Source organism: Periplaneta americana, chromosome 5 (genome assembly GCF_040183065.1).
Source record: "Periplaneta americana isolate PAMFEO1 chromosome 5, P.americana_PAMFEO1_priV1, whole genome shotgun sequence".
Classification (NCBI taxonomy): domain Eukaryota; kingdom Metazoa; phylum Arthropoda; class Insecta; order Blattodea; family Blattidae; genus Periplaneta; species Periplaneta americana.
Genome location: NC_091121.1, coordinates 164,877,940 through 164,895,333, shown reverse-complemented (window position 1 = coordinate 164,895,333; position 17,394 = coordinate 164,877,940). Strand labels below are relative to the sequence as shown.

Genomic DNA, 17,394 nt, shown 5'->3' with positions numbered 1-17,394 from the left:
GCCTCACAGCTGCTCATACCGCTTTAATTGACATCTGTAGTACGTGTAATTCCTTGTTGAAGGTCTGTCATTATTTTTTTTTTTATAATATGTGACATTTTGCCTGTCGTTTTGTACTTATAAGCATTTCAGTTGTGTTGAAGACTTAATACTGCAATCCTGTGTACATTCTGTCGTCTTCACAAATGGATACAACTCCACGAAAACGGTCTAAAATTATAACATTAGCAGAGCATTCTTCTATGACACAGAGGCAAATTGCTGCAGAATGTCACATCGGTTTGGCTACTGTTAATTCGATCATAAAACGATACAGGGAGACTGGATCCACCACACCCCAGAAAAAAGGAAACTGTGGCCGGAAAAGGAAGACTTCACCTGCAGATGATCGTTTAATTGTCAGGAAAAGTAAATTAAATCCTAGACTAACTGCTGTCAACTTAACCCGCGAGTTAATGGCTACCACTTGGGCGAATATTCACGTAACACAACAGTGCGGCGTAGGCTTCTGGAAGCTGGACGAAGGGCTCGTAAGCCTATTAAGAAGCAACTGCTAACCCATGTTATGTGCAAAAAACGCTTAATGTGGGCAAAATTACATCAACACTGGACAGTGAATGACTGGAAGAATGTACTTTTTTCCGATGAGTCTCATTTCGAGGTCCATGGCCACTGTGTTTCTTACGTACGGAAAGGATCCGAAAAAGTAATCAGCTCATCTCCAACAAGCACCCAAATACCCCTCTAAAGTAATGTTTTGGGGTTGTTTTACACATGAAGGGCCTGGAGCATTAATACCTATCAAGGGAATGATGAATTCTGACAAATATATTCAGTTATTGGAAACCAGAATCGTACCCCAGCTGCAAAAATCATTTCCGGATGGCAGAGGTGTGTTCCAACAAGACCTGCACCATGCCATACGTCTCGAAAAACTGCAGAATTCTTCAACAAGAAGAATATTCAGGTACTTCCCTGGCCAGGCAACTCACTCGACATCAACGCCATTGAGAACTTGTGGTGAATTTGCAAAAGAAGAATGCAAAAAATGGATTGTTCTACAAAGGAGAAGATGATTTCTGCCCTCATTGGTGTATGGTTTCGTGATGAAGAAATGAAGAATATTTGTGGGAAATTAGTGGAATCCATGCCAAATCGTCTCAGAGCTGTTATTAGGAACAAGGGAGGCCACATAGATTACTGAGGTATGTCTTAGATCCTTTTTTTTATCCCGTTTGAGTGTTTTTGCATAAGTAATTACGTTGTTCAGATTAATTTGCACGCTACTGTATTTCATTGTCAGCAATGCTTGTCCTGATAGTTTGTTACTTGTCTGCTGCTCACTTTAGAGTGGTGTGGTTATTAATTGATCAGTTCAAAATGTATCTTCAGAAGTATCCTGATCCATAATTCTTATAACTTTGGTTACCAGTATATCTTTTTATCCTTATGGAAGGAGTCCATAATTGTACCTATCTTTAAGAAGAAGGAAAAGATTAACTGTAGTAACTTTAGAGGAATATCACTTTTGTTGACATCGTACAAAATTATGCCCAATATTCTTCTGAGAAGATTAACTCCATATGTAGATGAAATTATTGGGGATCATCAGTCTGGTTTTAGGCATAATACATTGACTATTGATTAGATTTTTTGTATTCGACAGATATTGAAGAAAAAATGGGAGTATAAGGGTACAGTACATCAGTTATTCATAGATTTCAAAAAGACTTGGTTAAGAGAAAAGTTTTATATAATATTCTTATTGAATTTGGTATTCCCAAGAAATTAGTTCGATTAATTAAAATGTGTCTCAGTGAAACATGCAGCAGAGTCCGTATAGGCCAGCATCTATCGGAAGCTTTTCCAATTCATTGCAGGCTAAAGCAAGGAGATGCACTATCACTTTGAGAGAGGGACAGAGATCAAGGATGTTTGAGAATAAGGTGCTTAGGAGAATATTTGAGACTACAGAACTGCACGCATTGTATTTTTCTCTTGACATAATTAGGAACATTAAATCCAGACATTTGAGATGGGAAGGGCATGTATGCATGTAGAGTGTTAGTTGGGAGGCCAGAGGGAAAAAGACCTTTGGGAAGGCCGAGACATAGATGGGAGGATAATATTAAAATGGATTTGGAGGTGGAATATGATGGTAGAGACAGGATTACTCTAGCTCAGAATAGGCACCAATTAAATTGTAGTTTGTTGAAAAGTAAACATACAAACTCATGTAGGACAAGTTTTGACTAATATAGGAAGTGTGTAGGCAATTTAAAAAAAATTCCTGTTTAACCATTGCACAAAGGAATAAAATACAAAGACTTTTTTGAAACTTAGGAAACTGGGATCTCTAAATAACAGAATTCCTAAGCGAAATAGTCTTATTCTAACAAAAGAAATACCGTACTCTTTCAAACTGGAGAAATATTTGGGCATTCTCCGAAGATATCTGTTGTTTTATACAGCAAACAGACTATTAATAAAGCTACTGTACTCTTAAAAATAAAACCTTATGAAGTCTCATTAATTGAAGAATTACATCTGCATGACAGTGTAGGTTGAATGAATTTCTGTAATTGGATTTTACAAAATATCATTAATGGGACTGTTGATATACTTACTTACTTACAAATGGCTTTTAAGGAACCCGAAGGTTCATTGCTGCCCTCACATAAGCCCGCCATCGGTCCCTATCCTGTGCAAGATTAATCCAGTCTCTATCATCATATCCCACCTCCCTCAAATCCATTTTAATATTATCCTCCCATCTACGTCTCAGCCTTCCCATAGGTCTTTTCCCTCCGGTCTCCCAACTAACACTCTATATGCATTTCTGGATTCGCCCATATGTGCTACATGCCCTGCCCATCTCAAACGTCTGGATTTTATGTTCCTAATTATGTCAGGTGAAGAATACAATGCGTGCAGTTCTGCATTGTGTAACTTTCTCCATTCTCCTGTAACTTCATCCCGCTTAGCCCCAAATATTTTCCTAAGCACCTTATTCTCAAATACCCTTAACCTATGTTCCTCTCTCAAAGTGAGAGTCCAAGTTTCACAACCATACAGAACAACCGGTAATATAACTGTTTTATAAATTCTAACTTTCAGATTTTTTGACAGCAGACTAGATGATAAAAGCTTCTCAACTGAATAATAACACGCATTTCCCATATTTATTCTGCGTTTAATTTCCTCCCGAGTGTCATTTATATTTGTTACTGTTGCTCCAAGATATTTGAAATTTTCCACCCCTTCGAAGGATAAATCTCCAATTTTTATATTTCCATTTCGTACAATATTCTGGTCACGAGACATAATCATATACTTTGTCTTTTCGGGATTTACTTCCAAACCAATTGCTTTACTTGCTTCCAGTAAAATTCCCGCGTTTTCCCTAATCGTTTGTGGATTTTCTCCTAACATATTCACGTCATCCGCATAGATAAGAAGCTGATGTAACCCGTTAAATTCCAAACCCTGCCTGTTATCCTGAACTTTCCTAATGGCATATTCTAAAGCGAAGTTAAAAAGTAAAAGTGATAGTGCATCTCCCTGCTTTAGCCCGCAGTGAATTGGAAAGGCATCAGATAGAAACTGACCTACACGGACTATGCTATATGTTTCACTGAGACACATTTTAATTAATCGAACTAGTTTCTTGGGAATACCAAATTCAATAAGAATATCATATAATACTTCCCTCTTAACCGAGTCGTATGCCTTTTTTAAATCTATGAATAATTGATGTACTGTACCCTTATACTCCCATTTTTTCTCCAATATCTGTCGAATACCAAAAATCTGATCAATAGTCGATCTATTACGCCTAAAACCGCACTGATGATCCCCAATAATTTCATCTACTTACGGAGCTAATCTTCTCAAAAGAATATTGGACAAAATTTTGTATGACGTCAACAAAAGTGATATTCCTCAAAAGTTACCACAGTTGGTTTTGTCCCCCTTCTTAAAAATAGGTACAATTATGGACTCCTTCCATTGTTCTGGTACAATTTCCCTTTCCCAAATAGCAAGTACAAGTTTATAAATTTCGCTATATAATGCACTTCCACCCTCTTGTATTAATTCTGCTGGAATTTGATCGATACCTGGAGACTTGTACTTTTTCAGATTTTCTATCGCAATTTGGACTTCTGAAAGTGTGGGTTCGGGTATAAATGGCTCAGCAGTTTGTATTTCAATTTCGTCCTGATCATTTCTATCTGGCCTATGTACATTTAGTAGTTGCACAAAATAGTTTTTCCATCTGTTTAGGACTGATGGAGAGTCTGCAAGCAAGTCACCATTCTCATCCTTGATCACGTTTACCCTTGGCTGATATCCGTTCTTAAATTCCTTTATACCCTTATAGGCCTATAAATCTCTAATGTTTTTATTCCTACTATTTGTTTCTACCTCATTCAGTTTTTCCTTCAAGTAACCTCTCTATTTATTCCTAAGTGTACGACTTGTTTCCCGTCTTTAATTGAAATAATTATCTCTCTTTTCCTCAACTGGATCCTGTAAGAATTTCAATTTTGTCTGTTTCCTTCTTTCTACTGCAGTGCAACAATCTTCATCAAACCACGGTTTCTTTTTCTTAGTTTGATAATAACCTATGCTCTGCTCAGCTGCAATTTTGATACTATCTCTGATATTTTCCCACATGCTGTTAACATCTAATTCTTTTTCAACTTCGTCGGAACTTTCTAAAGTGGCAAATTTATTCGAAATTTCGACCTGATAATTTTGCTTAGTTTCCTCTTCCATTAATTTCAAAATATTGAATTTAGTAATATTAACTTGTTGCTCTACTCGCTTGGCTACTGATAGTCTTTCTCACAGAAATTCTTAATGGTCTGCACATTCTCCAGCTCTTACAGTGAATGACTTATCTGTGAGAAATCCTAAGAAATAAAGTCTATATAAATAATCAACATATTATAGAGGAACTTAAAGTATCATTGTAACACAACGTTTCGAAGAGCGAGCCACTCTTCGACACGTTGTGTTACAATTTTTTTAAATTAGCAATGGAAAAAGTCCAAACAACTCGACCATCAGTCATACTTTTGGTCGGCCTCTAAGTGTGACACCCTGTATTTTTAACACATTAATATATGTGATGAACTTACCAGCAGTTTATTTGTGCATTAGCCATACCACCAATTGCATGGATCAAGCCGGGACCTGATACAACAAGACAAACTCCTGGACGTTTCGTCAGATAACCTATTGCTTGTGCAGCATAACATGCAGCTTGCTCATTTCTCATTCCAACATAATGTAAACCAGCTTGTTGCATGGCCATTCCTAGTTCGATCACAGGGATACCCACAATACCAAATACATATTTCACGCCCTAAAATAAAAAAAGTCAGTCAGTACTGATACCTATAGACTTTTCATGTAATTTTATAGAATTACACTGCGAACACGATAAATGGTTTCAATTGGTATGGTAATTAATAAATATGATATTTACCTGTGCAACTAGTGCTTCAGCCAGAATTGTATTTCCATCAACATCTGTATCAGACATTGTTAAAGAAGTGATTCTTGGTGTAGACTTATATTAGTGTGGAATGCGATTCTTCTACACATACAAATCCCCAGTACCAGCTTGACGTAGTGATCAAAGTCGTGCTACATCACCGATACAAACATCAAGGTTATGTAAGGTGTACGATAAAAACTTAACTAGTCATGCAAATAAATATTGTCAACAACCTGTTTCTACCCAGGTTTATGAACGTTTCGAGTTAACTTTCGAAACATAGCAGGCTATTATGTAGGTTCTATAATTATTCCATAAAGTGAATAGGTATGTGCACATACACACAGTGTCATAACCTTGTTACGTTTATAAATAATATCGTAGTCGTAAAGTAGTTATATTAGTGGTACATTGGCAACATCATTTCACAGCATAAAACAGTTCTTCTATTGACTGTGGACACAGATAAAATTTCAAAGTCCACAATATATTAGGTAATTTTAGGAATAAAATTGTAGACGTTGATGTTGTACTCCTTGTTCGTGTATTATAACCTCAACCAAAGGGTTTGAAGTAACTTAGGCTATAATAAATGCATGCATATTTATTTCACAGATACCTGGATTTAGTAACTTTAATGTGATTAATTCGAACTGTGAAATATGAGATTTTCATCAACATAACTTAGGCCTAGAGAGGATTTTCATAATTATTTTACTCGACATACTGCTTAATGACATGATATTAGGAGTAAGGTAGGCTCGGTAAAATTATAGTAATTTATTCAATATGAAGTCATTGTAATATTGTTAAGGATCGGCTTTATCATTTTAACACGTGTACTTTTTGTACCTATGTATGTCACTACTCTTGATACATTTTCTAGCATCATTAGTCATCATTTGGCTACTTTTTTACACGTAAAGAAAAAGTCAGTTTCAAGAGAGCTATCGTCCTCTTGATCAGTTTCGTTTCTCACTATCATCCTCGTTGCTCATTTTAATGCTTCTCTTTTCTACCACCAGGGATGCAAGTAACTTTAGACACCGTTCTCTTTTCCACCGCCAGGGGCGCAAGAATCGTCCACCAGCCAAATTTCTAAAATAACAATAAATTTGTCTTTCTAGGGTGATCGATTTAAGTGTTAATTAATCGATCATATCATGTGTGACATATTACCGACATATTAGTAATTTAATCTGCTGAGTTAGCTCTGTGGTAGCGTGTCTGCCTTCATACTAACCTGCCCAGATTCGATTCCCTGCAGAAGTTTTTCTTGTAAAATTTCTACCTCAGGACTAAGAGAGATGGCGATGCACAACTTCTAATCTCTCCGCAGTGCATATGAAGGAAAGGCATATGTCACTGTTGATAGTGATTTGTCCATCGGATGGGGACGTTAAGCCTGGCGTCCCCCTTGGTTCTATTCGACAGGAGTAGGCTACGTGCTGGCACTGGGTTTCCCCTTCTCCCTTCCACACATTCGTCATCATCCTCACCCATTTCCTACACTACACTTACACGAACACTTAACATACACTCATCCTAGTACACGACAAAACTCTTCACAGATACACATCATGCATAACGTGGCCCGCCGAGGTGGTGTGCAATTTGAAAATGGGTCACAGTATTTCCATCTATCCGCAGTATGCGGAACCCGAATCATGCAAAGTGAAGTGGATAGGCATTAGATACACACACACACATTAGTAATTTAATTGGCTACTAATTTTTACTTTATTATTTTGTATTGTATTTTTGTTCCGGAGAGAATATTCGTCTAAAAAAAACAAGATGTATTCTCGTAAAGGACAAGTATTTCTCTGGACCAAAAATATAAATTTGCTCATTTGACTATGGTGGATGCTTTTTGTGTCACTGGTACCTAGTGAATGAAAAGACTTTTGTGCTCCGGTGTACAAATAATGGCAGAGGAGCAGGGAAACAAGAAATTAACAAATATCTAAGTGTCTGTATTCAAACTTTACCTTTTGTAAATTCATATGAATGTTTCTATTCAACTTCAGAGTAAGCTTACATAATTTTTATTTTTGGAAATTTTTTCGTAATTTCCTATTTTCTTATAAATGTACAGTAACTACAGTGAAACCCTGATAATACATGCCCGTTTGTTATGCTATCCCGCATTATACGCTCTTTTTGTCCAGTCCCTTAACATCTCTATATAAAATCATGTAAAATCCACTGCTTAATATGCTTATCATCCCATTTAATACACTCTTTCATCTGCAGAAAATTCTAAAATATTGCACTTTAAAGAATACTGAGAAAATTTTCCTGGACTTCTGCATTTACCAGTAGCAACTTCATATTCTAGGATTTGTAGGAGTCTTTGTTTGGTGAATACAATAGAATGGAATGCAAGCCTTGAGTACTGTACCTGTAACGCTACTGTATTCAGAGCCTGTTCTTCTTTCTGGCAGTTTTAAATCGCATTGTCAGTGAAGACTTGACCTGTGCATCATGTACAATTGTGAAGTGAGTCATTAGAGCGAACATGAATAAAGGAGTGAAACAGAAAGCTTTATTGATATTGGAGAAATACAAATTCTCTGTAAGCATGATGAAAACACCATTATGAATCAGAAACAGTCGGTAAAGTCATTAAGAATCCCTTCTTCAACGCTTAGAACAATAATGAAAAATCTGAGTCTGCAATGGGAGGCTGCAAGCAAATGAAGGTGAAATGTGGAAAACACGAAGACATGGAAAAAAAAAAAAAGGCTTCATTCATTAAGTGCTTTATTACAAATTAAGTATTTTGCAATTCCATCCCTTTCCGTAATCATAACATCTCCTCTCACTAAAACTGAAAAACTATAGATTTCGGTGACCTTCATTTGGAAAATCCTGCACTCATTTCTGTTGTATTAACTAGAATTAAAATTATTAAAGAAATAGTATTTATTAGATACTGATTCGGGATTACTAGTACACAATGCTCCAAGACCAGCCAACACTGTACTTCTAGTCAGGGTGCGAATTAAGATTTCTGATTGGGGGGGGGGATAGAATCCTAGATGGAGAATACCATATATAAAATTATTATTATCCTCATTCGATACAGATCAACGCTTGGTCGCACTGAGTTGCTTATCTTGCATCTTCATCATAATAATAATAATAATAATAATAATTATATCCATTAGCAGGCTTGAAAGAAGATGTGTAATTCCTAAGTTACCTATGTTGATTGTTGTCAGCTTGCCGCTGTTGATAATACATCAGTATTATTTTATTTTCTTACTTTATTCTGTACTTAATAACATATACTCGTATTAAAACAATTATATTTTGTGAGAGGGGAATAAAAGTTATCCCTGGCAGGGATGTTAATATGAATTTATGAGAGGGGGGATAACTTTCCAACAGGGGGAAGTCCCCCCATCGTCCCCGTTAATTTGCACCCTGCTTCTAGTAGTTTCTACTATTTGTACAACACATAACCTAGCCTCCTTTGCCTGCTCACTGCTGCCCACAGAGGGGGAAATGTGTCCGCTGCCAAGAATTGTGCTGTCTGATGGTGACTGGTCTAGAATATAATTACAACACTGCATACTACACATCACACCACCTCTGACTGTTATGATGGATTCTCGTGATACCCTCCATGTCAGTCAAGAACAAGCCACCTGACCAGTAAAAGTCCTGCTATTTATTGGCTCACAGCTAATCTAGTTGCTCAGTAACTCAGCTATGTCATTTAAAGTCTTAGAAGATCTTTGAAGATCATCTTCAGTGTCACTCTATAATATTTTATTATCAGTACTGAACTTTATCTCAATCATTTTAACTTTATTAATAAGTATCCCTTTTGGATTGTTTGGAATGTTTCGAAGTAATTAAGGAAAAGTGTACCAAATAAACAATAAACGAAGCGAATATCCACACAAGGACGTACCAGGACCCAAAAATGGTTATGGTAAATCTTTTGCATAAAATTCTGTCTTAAATAGATATAATGTACCAGCAACTACACTCCTGGAAAGGATCAGTATAATATGGCAAAATGGCATTCCAATTATTGAAAATGAGATGTAGCAAGAGAAGAAGATGATATAGAGAAGCAAATGAATGGAACGTATCAACTAAGAAAATGGAAAATCAATATGTTGTTGTTGTTTTCTAATGCCAGGCGTTCGACAATAAAGTCATTTGACCTCTTGCACTCCAATATTTTTCAAAGATATTATCATGGCCAGCCACTGAAGCACAGATTTTGAGGTGTTCCGAATCCATTTCTTGGTTTGAGTTGCACAATGGGCAGGAAAATCAATATAGGATTCATCATCAGAATGAGGAGTGCAAAATAAGTGTGTGATGTCCTTACAATAATATAGGTGAAACTTATATAAGGTACAATAGGTCCGTCTGCATGTATCAATTTAAATTGTAAACATTACATTACATAGTTTTGAGTAAAGTTCTTTTATTAGAGACTAGTACTTTCGCCATTGTGCATCTTCAGGTCTCCTAATTACATAGTGAATTAACTTAATGGAATACGAGTGTACATTGGGGGATGCTTTAGCCTATTGATATCATATGACTTCCAAGTTGAAATTCATAATACACTTTGTTAAAAATTAAAAACATTAAGGGGGTACACTTGACTAAAATCTAAGTAGCACAATAAGCATGTGATATTTGAGAAGGTTTGTGATATTACTTGTATAATTTGTAGGTTGTTCTTTCCTAAGTTAACAGTTTGTGGCAGTTTCCTTATAGTTAAGATTAAAATTCTCAATAAAATAATAGTAATCATTATGCATCTTAACATGTTTAATACAGGAGAAATGAGAGTATCTCCATCGTGATATTGAAGGTTGACGTTAAATGTGCATGGTAATGTGTCTGACATAAAAATATATTAGTACCAGAAAATTGAAATTTATCCTTTGAAGAGGTGAAAAAATTCAAATACCTTGGAATAGGCCTAACTACTGTATAAAAAGCTGAAAGTTAAAATTTACAAAACAGTTATATTACTGGTTGTTCTGTATGGTTGTGGAACTTGGACTCTCACTTTGAGAGAGGAACAGAGGTTAAGGGTGTTCGAAAATAAGGTGCTTAGGAAAATATTTGGGGCTAAGAGGGATGTAGTTACAGGAGAATGGAGAAAGTTACACAACACAGAACTGCACTCATTGTATTCTTCACCTGACATGTAGCATGTATGGGTGAATCCAGAAATGCATATAGAGTGTTAGTGGGAGGCTGGAGGGAAAAAGACCTTTGGGGTGGCCGAGACATAGATGGGAGGATAATATTAAAATTAATTTGAGGGAGGTTGGATATGATTGTAGAGACTGGATTAATCTTGCTCAGGATAGACCGATGGTGGCCTTATGTGGGGATGGCAGTGAACCTCTGGGTTCCTTAAAAGCCATAAGTAAGTGCAGACGGACCTAGTGTACCTTATTTATATGTATTATAGTGACTTATCTGAACAACCAATAATGTCTGTTAAATTATATAAAAGACATATTTGCTTTTACTGGTAATCTGGAGACAGCTAATTATTTGAACACCAAGCTACACTGACACAATGGAATCAATTAGAGTGCTTAACTTGGTGATTTCTAGGTATAGGTTGCCGTTGATGAGGCAATCAATGATCGCAGAAAATGTAGAAACATATTTAATTATTAATTGCACCTCCAAACAATATTTAAATGAGGTTGAATCACATGTGCACCTGTAATTTTTTTTCAGTGTGCAAAAATACATCTAATGAAGCTTAGATTGTAAATTACATGTTTTTTATTTATTACATATTTTACCATTTTTAGTTACGTATTTCTTATTTTCATATTATATAAGATCCGGGCTCTACTAATAATAGTACACCTGACTGTATTTGAAACGTAGAGAAACCATTACAGAGTTTAATATCTTCCCACAATTCTTCATTATCTGGTCACATTATATTTGGGATAATGATTTAAGAAAGGAGGAGAGATTTATGTGAGGAGTCTATCGAAAATAAATCTATACTAATAATAAATCTGTAGCCGAAATTTTTCTGGTAATTTTCGATTTTCCAAAAATAATTGGTCCTAACATATATAATTAACCACCCTGAAACTGAAAATCGCATTTTTGAAATTTTTGTTTGTATGTCTGTCTGTATGTTTGTTACCTTTTCACGCGATAATGGCTGAACCGATTTATATGAAAATTGGAATATAAATTAAGTTCGTTGTAACTTAGATTTTAGGCTATATGGCATTCAAAATACTTTATTTAAAAGGGGGGTTATAAGGGGGCCTGAATTAAATAAATCGAAATATCTCGCTTATTATTGATTTTTGTGAAAAAAGTTAGATAACGAAAGTTTCTTTAAAAATTATTTCCGATAAGTTTTATTCTTTACGAAAGTTTGATAGGACTGATATTTAATGAGATAAATGAGTTTTAAAATTAAAATAACGCCATCTAAGACGGTGCAATGAATTAAGAACAAATGACTTCGTCTATAAGGGGCCTTGGACAACAACAATTGAAACAGGGGCCTTGGACATCAACAATCGAAAGCTATTAAACATAGCCTACAGAGAATGTTTCTGTGTTTGTATGAAGTAATATCAGAAGCTAAATTAACCGATTTGTATAATTAATTATTATTTCACCATTGGAAAGTGTAGTTTCTCTAGACGGACATAATGCTATAATGTTATTACAGTAACGTCTGAGTAAATCGAGGACAGGTAAGATTAAAATAGCTTCTTATGCACAGAAAATTTGATAGGCTATTTTGTACATTCGTTTTCTGTATTTCGTAAAATAATATTATATATACACTCATTTTAATCTCAGAGAATTAACGAACAACGAGAGTGTATTGATTTAGTATGCAGTAATAGTACGTTAGCTTAGCAATCCATTATTTCGTAATTCAAATTTTAACTATGCTCAATTGAATCGTGTTAAAATAAATAAAATATATATGCAATAAATGCAATGCAAAAAAAAAAATTGGGTAATGAGCGAAGCAGATTATCTTGCGCTGTTGTAAAAGTTGTTCCCTGGATCAAACGTCCTATTTTAATTATGTAATTACTTTGTATTTATTTCTAACAGGTGCAGCGGAGCGCACGGGTACGGCTAGTATAAAATAACTTTTTTTAGCTAGTTTTATTTGCACAACATTAAAAAAATATGAAACCACTGTTATTCAAAAACATCAGAAAAACGAAGTGCTGCACATTTATTACTACTATAATGATGATACACATTCAGAATATCTTTATGGAAAGATGCATGCATACACACACGTGTAAAACAGACTAGCTTATAGTATTACCCAGTAACATCAACAGTCTATTGCAAATTAACGTCAGACTTTCTTTATGTATAATTAGTTTCAAATGCTAACACCGCACTGTGTTTACATACACATACAAGAATCATATACCGTACCCTACAGAATAATAAGAGAAAAGTGGAAAGAAGGTAAAAACGTAGATTGTAAGTTGAGCAAATATGTACTACATTAGTTACACCAGTTTTCCTACTTAAATATCTTTAATTTAACCAAAATAGCAAATTGACATTTATTTTTATGTACTGGTAACTTAAGATGGAGAAATGGAAGACTATATAGATATGGGATAGAGTAGAAGAGGATGGATTAAGGAGTGACAGATAGCAAAACAACAGAACAGGATAATAGAAATAAATGAGAAAGTAATTAGCAAATAAATTTATAAATACAAGACAGTTGGGGTAAAACAGAGTAAATAAAATGGAGGAAGAGGAAATGAACTACAGCAGAAATTATAAACAATGTATTACTCATGTGGAAAATGTGAAAAATGCTAAAGTGATGGTGGACTGAAAAGCAGGAATGTGAAGATCCACCATGACTAAAATTGTAAAGTTACCTGAAAATAAATATATCATACTCGTAACTTACGTGTGTACAGTGAAATCCTCGAAACAACTCTCTCGCTAGATAGTTTTTCTTTTTTTTTACTAGGAAATGAATATTAGGTATAACGCAAACTGAACATATTTACACTATTCTCTGAACAGTACTCAGTTTTAAGTAAATTTAGTCAATTTAAGTGGTTATTTTTTTTCCAACTGAAGATAGGATGCAGTCACTAGAAAAGTAAGGGCAAAAGGCTGTCATAGTGTGTATTTTTTTCATCTGTTACGGATCCTTGTTCCTTTCACTGAAATACATCTGTTCTGTCCTGTAAGAAGACGAAATATTTATGTATTTTATTTCGAGTCCCATCCATTATTCAGACCCTAATACATTTCACACTATTGATTTATTAAATTATTATGCAGTCTCTCATTTTCTAATTTCTATCATGCATTGTGCTTCTTTACTTGACATAACTAGGAACATTAAATCCAGACGTTTGAGGTGGGCAGAGCGTGTAGCGGGTAACAGCGAATCCAGAAATACATATAGAGTGTTAGTTGGGAAGTCGGAGGAAAAAAGACCTTTGGGAAGGCCGAGACGTAGATTTTTTTTTTATTTTAGTAGGTTATTTTACGACGCTTTATCAACATCTTAGGTTATTTGGCGTCTGAATGAGATGAAGGTGATAATGCCGATGAAATGAGTCTGGGGTCCAACACTGAAAGTTACCCAGCATTTGCGCATATTGGGTTGAGGGAAAACTCCGGAAAAAACCTCAACCAGGTAACTTGCCCTGACTGGGATTTGAACCCGGGCCATCTGGTTTCGCGGCCAGATGCGCTAACCATTACTCCACAGGTGTGGACGAGACGTAGATGGGAGGATAATATTAAAATGGATTTGAGGGAGGTGGGATATGATGGTAGAGACTGGATTAGTCTTGCTTAGGATAGGGACTGATGGCGGGCTTACGTGAGGGCAGCAATTGAACCTTCAGGTTCCTTAATAGCCATAAGTATGTCATGCATTGTGCACCAGATACCCTTATCATCTTAATTAGATTCCGTGCAAGCATCTGCATTATTAGCAGAGGAGGGAACTTGAAGTGAGAAACATTTGGCAGTAATATAAACTGAAGTCTCAATTAGGAACAGAGCTGGCAGTCATATAGGCTGAAGTCTGAATTAGGAACAGAACTGCTTATCCAAATTTATGACATGAGTTACCTGCCATTATTTTCCTTTCAAAGCAAGTGCTAAGAATGTATTGCTTCTTAAAATTTGTCATTCTCGGTGAGTTTGACTCTACAAATTTTGTTTCCACTGTAAGCACCGAAAATTATTAAGACAACGCGGGTTTAGAATGACAAAGTTCTATCTGACATTTTTAGCAAAATTGAGATTTTTGTTGCATTGAATTCTGCTACTTCACAGCTATCTACCATATAAATAATATGCTGATATCTCAATTATTGTTCGTGATAAAGTTAGTTTGAAAAGGTTCTAATCTGCATTGATTTTATTAACAACGAAACTTTTAAAATATTCTCCTGTAAAATTTACTAAACACTAGATAGAACCTTGTCATTCTGAACCCTCGACAAGTCAAGCTAAAGGAAAGTAATTCAGAATTAACGTTCGACTCTATTTTTGTCTTGGTTTGAAGGAGTAGTGTTCGGATTATTTACGTCTTACGAGAAAAATAAAAATAGTGGTAAATATGAAATTTTCATATAACATATTGAGGGTGAAAAGGAAATTAATAGAGAGGGGGTAGGAGCAGAGGAGTAGGGGAGAGAAGGATAAGGAGATAGAGTCTATATACACACATATTATATAGGCTACTAGAGTGTCCCGTTATTGTGTAGTACCTTAAACATGTGCATTATGTTATTCACCTGTAACAAACAAAAATGTCATATGAACTAGCCTATACGTACATATAGTGGTGTTTTAAGCAGTCATCTCTCTAATTATTAGGTTACCTACAGGAACCGTGATGGAAATTTATCAGAGGTTTCATTGTCTACACAAATTATGCTGAATCACTGAATATGATTTTGAGTCCCTGAATTCTGTTACAACTTGGATTCCGTGAGCCGAGAGAAGTTCTGCGGCTTGCGATCAGCTGATGGGCTTATCATCACATTGATAATACTGGGTCTATGATAAACCTGAAAGAAAACAATTTGATACATTTCATTAATTTAAGGAAATTAATCTGTTTGCCTTAGCAGAAAACTATGACTAAGTCACTGGTTTAACAGAAAATAATGTACTAACTCATTGTTTTGGCAGACAACTATCCTATAATTTATTACAACAATAGGAAACTGAATTACTATTCAAATCAAGATTTCAGGTATAACTCCCTGTAAAGTTGATTTGAATAATTTTCAAGGGAAAAATTGTTCTGGGGCCGGGCATCGAACCCAGGACCTTTGGTTTAACGTACCAACGCTCTACCAACTGAGCTACCCAGGAACTCTACCCGACACCGATTAATTTTTCCCTCTATATCCACAGACCTCAAAATGGGCTGACAACCATCAAGCAAACAACTTCGAGTGCACACTAACTCCGTGTGACTTAAATTGTGGTTTTCTGTTAACGAACAGTAACATGTATTATGCAAATCAAGATTTCAGGTATAACTCCCTGTAAAGTTGATTTGAATAATTTTCAAGGGAAGAATTGTAGAGTTCCCGGGTAGCCCAGTTGGTAGAGCGTTGGTACATTAAACCAAAGGTCCCGGGCTCAATGCCCGGCCCCGGAACAATTTTTCCCTTGAATATTATTTGAATTACTATTGCCATTGTTTTAGTATGTAACTAATTACATTGTCTTGTCAACTTTCCTTTCTGAATACTATATTATTTTTTACTTCCTAAACAACCAGTTATTTATTTGAGTTGTAAATCACTAGCCAGCTACAAAATTATGTTATTGATGTCATTTTTTACAATGAAGAGAAATAAATGGTTATGTTAAAACCGAACATTCATAAATTATTTTCTTAAGAAATACTGTGACCTAATCAGATAAAATTGGAAACCGTTAACTGAATTGTATAACAATATTACATACTGTACAGTAGTGGCAAGAAAACCGGACCGATCCTTGTAGCTGATTTCAGAGCCTTGTTCACTCCAGAGTACGATAGACTGGTAAATAAGATTTTTGTGGTTCGAATCCTGCCTGGGAAGAAAACTTTTTTTGTTCCTTATTCAAATTTATTCCCAAACTTTTCGATTGCAGCAATATTTTACTACTTAATTAACTTATTATTCCCAGAACATGAATTTTACCAGCAATCGAAAAGTATTGGGAATAAATTTGAATAAGGAACAAAAAATGTTTCCTTCTCAGGCAGGATTCGAACCACGAAAGTCTTATTTACCAGTCTATCATGCTCTGGAGTGAACAAGGCTCTGAAATCAGCTACAAGGGTCGGTTCAGTTTTTTTTTTTTTTGCCACTACTGTGCTTTAAGAAAGAAGCTGGATGAAACTTCTATTTTGATTGTATTTGTTTTTGTGATGGAAATGTTTTCACTTAGTAAGTTTATTTTTATATAATTTTATTAGTCTTTGTCATAAAAGTTATGGTTATACTCCAAGATAATCATTCTAAGATCCATTTTTATAACAGCATCTCACTGAATTCGTTCACTGAGAAATTTTAAGTGTACAAATATTCTACATGAAATGGCAATAAACTTCCCATCTTCTATCAGATCACCGAACAAAAGAGCCAGTATGTTATTGACACACATTTCAGAATTTGCTATTGCCTTATAAAACACTGGTACAGTATGAGAGAAAGAGAAATAAATCGTCCGGCCTTAATTAAGGATGACCACGAGGATCTGGAAATTAATAGCAAATAAATATAATTAATTAAATATGAATATTGTTATAAAAATAAAATGTAACAATTAAGAACCATTGATTATCAATTATAAAATAAAATCTTAGAAGATGACCT

At 35.2% G+C, this 17,394-nt stretch overlaps 2 protein-coding genes and 1 long non-coding RNA gene across 3 annotated transcripts in view; 1 reads left to right on the top strand and 2 right to left on the bottom strand.

The window, feature by feature from the left end:
• The window catches only part of LOC138700262 (2-hydroxyacyl-CoA lyase 1-like), a 37,195-nt gene extending 31,496 nt beyond the window's left edge, over positions 1-5,699 (bottom strand). The window contains exons 1-2 of the mRNA XM_069826758.1: positions 5,495-5,699; positions 5,145-5,371 (exon numbers count right to left, since the gene is read on the bottom strand). Of these exons, the coding sequence (XP_069682859.1) occupies positions 5,145-5,371; positions 5,495-5,551 (284 nt within the window). The 5' untranslated portion in view covers positions 5,552-5,699. The remainder of the gene's footprint in view (positions 1-5,144; positions 5,372-5,494) is intronic.
• Positions 5,700-5,862: 163 nt separating this feature from the next.
• LOC138700265 (uncharacterized) overlaps positions 5,863-17,394 on the top strand; it is a 56,526-nt gene continuing 44,994 nt past the window's right edge. Inside the window, exon 1 of the long non-coding RNA XR_011332317.1 lies at positions 5,863-6,000. This is a non-coding gene — a long non-coding RNA (uncharacterized lncRNA). The remainder of the gene's footprint in view (positions 6,001-17,394) is intronic.
• Positions 14,975-17,394, bottom strand: part of LOC138700261 (2-hydroxyacyl-CoA lyase 1-like) — a 49,681-nt gene continuing 47,261 nt past the window's right edge. Inside the window, exon 12 of the mRNA XM_069826757.1 lies at positions 14,975-15,582. Within this exon, the coding sequence (XP_069682858.1) occupies positions 15,487-15,582 (96 nt within the window). The 3' untranslated portion in view covers positions 14,975-15,486. The remainder of the gene's footprint in view (positions 15,583-17,394) is intronic.